General features: G+C 42.1%; 1 protein-coding gene across 4 annotated transcripts in view; it reads left to right on the plus strand.

Annotated features, from left to right (window-relative positions):
* ASXL2 (ASXL transcriptional regulator 2) overlaps positions 1 to 8,033 on the plus strand; it is a 143,484-nt gene extending 135,451 nt beyond the window's left edge. For 3 of the 4 annotated variants that reach the window (XM_019643761.1, XM_019644008.1, XM_019643852.1), the window contains one exon: positions 557 to 8,033. In XM_019643761.1, the coding sequence (XP_019499306.1) occupies positions 557 to 3,034 (2,478 nt within the window). In that variant the 3' untranslated portion in view covers positions 3,035 to 8,033. The remainder of the gene's footprint in view (positions 1 to 556) is intronic. The other variant, XM_019643926.1, reaches the window with a different exon arrangement.
* Positions 8,034 to 8,248: the final 215 nt, after the last annotated feature.

The raw sequence follows: 8,248 nt of genomic DNA on the forward strand, positions 1-8,248 counted from the left end.
TGTGTGTGTGTGTGTGTGTGTGTGTGTGTGTGTGTGGGTGTATGTGTGTGTGTGTGTGTGTGTGTGTGTGTGTGTGTGTGCGCGCGCGCGCGCGCGTGTGTGTAGAACAGAAGAGAGTAAGAATTTTCCCCTGGGTCTTGGTAATAAAGCTAAGAAGTAAAAGACGGTAGTGATATGCCACTCCATTCTTTCTGTTTCTCTCTTTTCTCACGTACACATTTTAAGCTGCAGGTAACCATGGAGAGGTCTGTATCTTAAATAATAAGCAGCCGTGAGTAGTTGTGACATTGGAGAGAGTTGAGAAGAGATATGGGGATTTGGGGTGGGAGTGGGTGTGCAGGGAGAGGAGCCTGGCACCACCAGAGGAGGTGGAAGGACCCTAGACACAAAACTGTGTGGCAGTCTCCATGGTTTGGTCTCTCAGCCAGAGACCGCCCATCTTTGTCACAGGTGTCCTAGTGTTCACCCTACTGTAAAAATGGAAGTGTTAATGAAGTTTTCTTATTCTTGTAAATGGAAACTAAGCTCTGTTGGTTTCTCCCCCTGCTTCTTTCAGATCCCGGTCTCCAGAATCTCCCCCATGCCGTTTCCTACATCGCAGGTCTCTCCCAGGGCTCGTTTTCCAGTCTCCATCACTAGTCCTAACAGAACAGGAGCCAGAACTCTTGCAGACATCAAAGCAAAAGCCCAGCTGGTCAAAGCACAGAGGGCAGCAGCCGCAGCTGCTGCCGCAGCCGCTGCAGCCGCCTCCGTTGGAGGGACCATTCCAGGACCTGGCCCAGGAGGTGGACAAGGTCCAGGAGAGGGTGGTGACAGGAACACTGCTAGAGGGGGGAGTCCAGACCCACACAGAGTCAGTGAAACTGGAAAGGGCCCCGCACTGGAACTGGCAGGAACTGGAAGCAGGGGAGGTGCGAGAGAGCTTTTACCCGGTGGTTCAGAGACTCAACCCCAACCTGAGACCAAGACCACGGGCCAGGCCCAGCCTCATAGTGTCTCTGGAGCACAACTACAGCAAACCCCCTCAGGGCCTCCAACCTCTGGCAGCAGTGGAGCAGGCATCAGTATCCCACCAGCAGCTCACACTAACGCACCCTCATCAGCTTTAGGGAAATTGAATAATGAGAAGCTGCATACCGCCAGGGCAACAGCCACAGGGGCCTCTGTCAGCCTCCCACAAGGGTCCAGTAACTGCAGGCAGGAGAAGGTACCTTCTGCTCCGGCAGGGCCTGCTCTAATCTCAGGTGCCTCACCTGTTCATTTTGCAGCTGATGGCATAGTGGAGCCCAAAGCAGGCTCTAGTAAGAGTACACCAAACCCTTCAGCCTCAGCAGAGACAGTGGCTAGGGCTTCCGTGGATATGACGTCCTCTCCTTTAGCATCTTTATTAATAGCAGCCACTTTAGAAAAGCGTTCTATACCCCAGGCCAGTGTAACTGTAGCACCTACTGGATCAGCTCCATCCTTGAGCGCTCTGCCAGCAGCTTCTAGCCTTAAAACTCCAGGAATTTCTTCAAGTACAAACGGACCCATTTCAAGGACAAGCTCTAGCATCCCTGCTAACAATCCTTTGGTCACTCAGCTGCTCCAGGGCAAAGATGTTCCCATGGAGCAGATTCTGCCTAAACCTCTCACCAAAGTTGAAATGAAAACTGTTCCACTGACTGCAAAAGAGGAAATCGGGATGGGAGCACCCACAGGTCCCAACGTAACAGAAAACAGCACCAGAGAGGAAGTTCATGAGAGGCCGTCTCATCCAGCGCTACAGCAGCTGGGTAAAACCTTGCAAAGTAAGCATCTCCCCCAGGTTCCGAGATCCCTTCCGCTCTTTTCAGGTAAGGATCTGAGGGACTCTGGCATTGACACACACCAACACCCAGAAGGACTAAGTAAAGCAACCCAAGATCAGATCCTTCAGACCCTCATCCAGAGGGTTCATATGCAGAGGCAGAATGTTCTCTCGTTTGTGCAGCCCTCCCAGTTCAACTTCGCTCACTCAGGTTTCCAGTTAGAAAACATCTCCACAAGCCAGAGGTTCATGCTGGGGTTTGCTGGCAGAAGGACATCGAAGCCCGCAATGGCAGGTCACTACTTACTGAACATTTCCACCTATGGCCGGGGCTCAGAGAGCTTTAGGAGGACCCATTCTCTACACCCTGAAGACCGTTTCTGTCTAAATAGCCCCAATGAAGCCTTGAAAATGGGATATACAGACTGTAAAAACGCAATGGGAGATAGTAGCAGCAGCAAAGACGATACTGATGAGGAAAGTACGGGTGATGAGCAAGAATCTGTCATGGTGAAGGAGGAGCCCCAGGCTTCTCAGAGTTTGGGCAAGTGTGAAGCAGGTTCAGGGCCCCCCAGTAGAGAAACTCTATCCACCAGTGATTGTTTAGCTAAAAAGAATGTGATGGCAGAAACACCAGTGCACGAGCAAACCACTTTAAGCAAGGAGAATTATCTGTTCACTAGAGGCCAAACATTTGATGAAAAGACCATAGCCAGAGATTTTATTCAGGCAGCACAGAAGCAAATGGCTCACGCAGTGAGAGGTAAGATGATGCATAGCAGCCCTGAGCTTTTCAACTCCACTGTTCTTCCTCCTGCAGACAGCCCTACCCATCAGCCTCTCCTCCTTCCACCACTGCAAACCCCAAAGCTATATGGAAGCCCCACGCAGCTCGGGCCAAGCTACAGAGGCCTGATCAATGTCTCCACCTCATCTGACATGGACCATAACTCGGCTGTACCAGGGATGCCGGACTGTAGCCAGGTATCCAGCAACGTAGGTGATGTCATGTCCTTTTCAGTGACTGTCACTACCATCCCTGCCAGCCAAGCTATGAATCCGAGCAGCCATGGCCAGACCATTCCCGTTCAGGCCTTTCCTGAAGAGAACAGCATAGAGGACACGCCTTCGAAATGTTACTGCCGATTGAAAGCCATGATCATGTGCAAGGGGTGTGGAGCATTTTGCCACGATGACTGCATTGGCCCCTCTAAACTGTGTGTCTCTTGCCTTGTTGTTCGGTAACGGGACTAGAACACATTGTAAAGGAAGTAGGAAGGGAAGGGTTGACAAGATGTGTTTTTTGCATCCTTTAGGAATCACAGAAATAAATAGGTTTCAGTGGTCTTAAGAGACAAATGTTACTTAAATCAGGAATACAGAGTACAGATCTTACATTTTAGAGAAGAGCACCTTGTATAGTAAGTCTAAGTCAAGCAAGACTTTGTGAATTTGTGACAAGTTTGCACTTACAAAATCATGTAAATATGTCACATTTTTGTTTTAACATTTTTCCTAATGTTTAGGTAATAATGTATTACTTTGAATTCAGATTTATGTTCCACTTCACAGACGGACAAAAGTTGAATGCCATGCGTGGTGAAAGGAGGCATGTCTCCCTTCTGTCCTTCCATGAGAAGCTCGGAAGGAGTGAAGGAATGGTCTGGAGAAGTGAGAAACAACCATTCATGCTGATTATGTTTTGACTGTCTGACTGTAGGCTTTACATGGGTTATTCAGCCTTTGCATAATTTGGATTCAGGATTTACTCAGTCCCTTTCCCTTAGATGCAACCTTCTTAAGTTCAAAATTTTAATATTATTATCATTTCACAACTAGTACTTCAGACTCTGAAAGCTCTGATTGCGAAGCACTTTGCTTGCAATTGGTGGATCCTGCTGTCCCCTCCTCCCACTCACTCCCCTGCCCTGAGACAGTGAATGTGGCCCATGATGGATATGCCTCTCTGGTGGTACCATAGCTTGGGCAGGGCAACAGTCAGCAGTAATATTCAGTGACTTAGTCGTTAACGGGAGCTTACAAACAGGTTTGAAATACTAGTATAAAATTAACAGAAAAGTGTTACTGATGGGGTTGATTTGACCTATGTATTTTGTTGGGCAGTGGGGTAAAGGTGCAAAAACTTGTAAACTGAACGTAAGAACTTTGGAAAAGGATTTTAACATTAGAAACAAGGTGGCCTCTGTTTTCTTCTCTCCCAAACTGTTACCTAAGTTCTGTAGTCAGCTGGTAGAAAACCTCATTAATACCACATTTGTCCACTCTGTTAAACCTGTTTTGACCTCCCAGGCATCTGAGAGGTATGGAGTAATATATTATGTATTACTTTGAACACACACATGTTCACACACATATACACAATAAAAGTCATACACTTTTCCTGTTTTAGAAAATATATCCCTATTTTGGATTACTGCTGCCTGTGCGCTAGAAATTTCTAATGTAAGGAGGCCTGATGTAAATGGCTAAGGGAACATAAAGAAAGGAGAGAAATTAGCCCAAAGTTTTGTCTGTTCTTATTTATTTTTGTTTCCTTTTTTGTTGTTTTCAATCCTGTATCTAGTGACTAAAGAATTTTTGAGTATATACATTTAGGTCGTGGTTAAAGAATATTAAAATAAATTTAAAACTTACCAGAATTTGGTATTAAAAAGTTAGGTATTGTCAATGCGCATCATTTGCATGTTGATTTCAAGTTGCCTAGTTTCAAGTGTGAAAAGTACAAGCTACTGTGACCTAGTACAGTTATAGTTGTACTTAATATTCAGGATGTGATAGTTACAACATGCAGAACAGTGTAAACGTGTTAATTAAGTCACATTCCAGATTAGGAGAAAGTAGGCAGTAATCTTTGCTTTGCCCCCATTCTACTACCCTCTCCTCCCCACGCTCCATGTTATACACTCTCTTAATACTTTCAGACTCCCTAAGAAACTTATTACTGCACTGTTTTTCATTTTCTGTGGGGTTTTTGTGTGTGTGTGTGTGTGTGGCCCAAGTCAAATATAGGATTAATATCTGTGTCCTAGTTTCATCCAAGACAGTTAGATGTCCTTCTAACTTCCCTTTTTCTTCCAGCACACACATAGCTAAGAGACATGAAACCTGCAAGGATCTAGCGATAAGGTTTAAATTCTTTAGCCAAGAACCAGTAGGAAACAGAAACCATGGCTCTGTTCCCAAACTTGTAGTACCCTGGGAAATCCAGGGGGTGCTTGAAAGACCTATGCTGGGTAAAACTTGCCATGCCCAGCTTCCCACTGCCCGCTTCGGTGGCAGGACCGAGGGCTGGTCTGCGTGCTGGAAACGGTTGGGGTGGCAGAACTGACCCCATGTTAAACATTTATCACCAATTTGGGTTGATTAAAGTGATTTTTCTTCTTTGCGACTTCCCTGTCATAGAAAGTTTCTCCTCCATAGTTCCCCTAATCTGAGGATGGACAGACTAATCGGGAAAGGAGGAAAGGCATCAGGGATTTTTTTCCAGTCCATTTAGAGAGCAAACCATATCGTGCCTCTTCATCTTGACCCAGCAGCCTCTTGCAGATGATCCTAAGTATTAATATTCACCAGATTTTCTTAAATAAGACCTAGCTAATAAAATATTTGCATTTTTGAATGCCCATTAAAGCAAATTGTCAGCCAGGTACACTGCCTCAATATTGATCAAATGAAAGAAGAGTTGGGTTCTCTTAGGTCAGTAGTAAATTGAATACAATCCATTTATCAATTTTTCACAACAGTGGTTTCAAGTAGAAAGTTGTTTATCTTACGAGCTAAACAGGAAAGAAAATTACGATCTGGCCCTTTTGAAAAGGAAGCAGCAGGAACAAGAAAATCTTTAAATTATTAGAGGATGGTACTTCAGTACCTTTAAAGCAATTTTTACCTTAGGTTTTCAGAATTACTTTACCTTTCAATTCAATCTGCAATATTTCTATTAAATGCTAAGCTTATTTTTATGGCGTTGAGTTGCACTGTTTCCAGTGACTAGTCAGGCACTGCCTGATGCTTATGCCTCCAGGGTGTGCTTCTCAACACCGTTCAACTGCAGGTCACCTTGGGGAGGGAGAGAGCACTAACAATATATCATCTCAGTCTTGCTTATGAATGTTCTAAATTTTCCAGTGGAGAAGGCTCCCTGGATCTTAAATAAATCTTAAGGAATTTTAATTAAAATTCTCCATCCTATTAAATAGGAAATAAAGCCAAATAACCTGGAATTGTTTGCTCTATTTTTATTCCTTAATCCCTGTGCTCAAGACACTGAAGCTATCTGTGGTTTCCCACGTAACATTTTAAAGGATAAGGTCTGACAAATGTGAAATTCATCTTGGGGTAGGGGGAGCATATTTGCATGGGCTAGGAAGGTACACAGATGCAGATGTTTTAGGAATTGTCTTGGATTTAAATAAAGGGAAGAATTCATCGCCTTCCAGGTGAAGGTATAAATTCATATATATTAATGACCCGACAGCAGTATCCTAATTGCTTATTATTGCCTCTCTCTGCCTTCTAGTCTTTAATAAACTCTTGAATGAAATGATTTGTTAAAATGAGGGGGTCTTCTCTGGTCATGACACTGCTATTTATTTCTAGAATTCATGGTCAGTGAGTAGTGCCAGGGTGGTTTTCTCTGCGACCTGGAGGTTTTACTTTCCCAGCAAGGAGGGAAAGGTCTCCCCGTTGCTTTACAACAATGTGCTAAGTAAAAAACTTGGCCGAGGGTAGTATTCAGCTCCATTTATAGAATAGTCCAAAGAGACTCAGAAACATGATAGGCAGGGATCTTTCCTATCATGTTTCAATACCTACATGCCTGTTGAAAGAAAACAATAGGTAAACATTTCCTAAAGTTGGAAGTAAGAGCTTCATAGATTCTTGGTTACTTTATTTTTTTTAATGCTTTACATTTGATACAATTATTAAAGATCAATTTTAAAAATAGCTTTCCAGTAATATATTTTAAGTAATATATATTTTAATATCTATGTAAAAAGTGACAGTGAAAGATTTTGAATTTCTCATATATGGTATGTGTAATGTAGGACCTCACTGTTAAGGCACAAATGATTTCCAAGGAAGATACTCTAAAGACACTCAGATTATTTCAAACAAATGCAATAAGGGGAAGAGTTTTGGAGTTTATTTTTTATTTTAAAAGAAAATTGACTTATTTACCACAAGCTATTTTTTTCCTTCTGGCTGTAAGGTTTGTACAGACTGGTTTGGTAAATGCTAACCTTTTTGTGTCTTTTGCTTTTTTAAAGGAATTGTTAACGTTGGAATTGAGGGTATGTACAGAGAAGTTGGTGTCAACACCATTTAAAAAGTCATATTTTTTCACAAATATAGAGAAATCATTTTACATAAGAATTTTAAGTATTTGCAATAAATATATGTATATAGATTGTATGTATTCATATATTCTTATTTTTCATTTTATTAAGTAAAAGATAATTAAAGTGAAAATAAAACCTTGGCGTTTTTGGTGAATCTTCAGGTCTGACATACGTCTGAGTGGTGTGGGTAAGGGCCCTCAGTTGTTGCCTTATATGACTTTTGGAAGATTACCACAGATTGTATAGACGGGAGTAAACTGAGTAATTTGGTGAGAATCAGGGTAACATATTTCTTTCAGAACTCTAGTAAAAATAATAAATTATCTTAATCTGTTCGTCTGTTTTCACCTTTGAACTGTTTTATCTCCTAACCACCTAATGTCGCTGGAAAAGTAAAACAAAACAAAACAAAACCATGGTGTATTCTTTTTTTTCTTTTTTTTTTAAATGTGTCCATTGTTTGCTTCTAGAACAAAGAATGGTAAGAAAATATCTCAGGGGGGAAATAGGTTTTCCTTTCTCCACAGTGGTTAATAATTCATTAGCAGACATTCACTGCCAGTGACTTCCAGCGCAGGGGTGTGTGACGAAATACTCTCATGAAGATAATAGGACACTTTTGTTTCCCAGTTTCTCTCTGAGAAATGAGATTCAGAGCCAGTTTTCTGTCCCTGATCTGGACAGGTAGAAGAGCTAGGAGAACCTGGGTTTTGATCTCCCTGGTGTCAGGAAGGGCATTTATGAAAAAGAATTGAGCCAGACGTTAGAAGAGGTAACTGCCCATAGCCCTGTACCAGGAGATAATATGGGATCCTGATGTCCAAGAGAAGTAATGTGGTTGTAAAAACTTGGTTTTAGGTTGTACTTGAGGAAGCAAAATGATACCTAGATGGTCTTTGGAAATAAAGATATATGGCCCATTTTATAAAAATAATATATATATATATATATATATATATATATAGATTTATTGATGACCTGAAAGAAAATAAGGTCAGAATTTCAAGAATGTACCTTAATGACCCATGAAACTGACTTATTCTAGCTGTCCCTGAAATTACTCAGCTGTGGTTACTTTCACTGATAAAAATAGCAT

Source organism: Hipposideros armiger, unplaced genomic scaffold (assembly GCF_001890085.2).
Source record: "Hipposideros armiger isolate ML-2016 unplaced genomic scaffold, ASM189008v1 scaffold_0, whole genome shotgun sequence".
Lineage (NCBI taxonomy): Eukaryota > Metazoa > Chordata > Mammalia > Chiroptera > Hipposideridae > Hipposideros > Hipposideros armiger.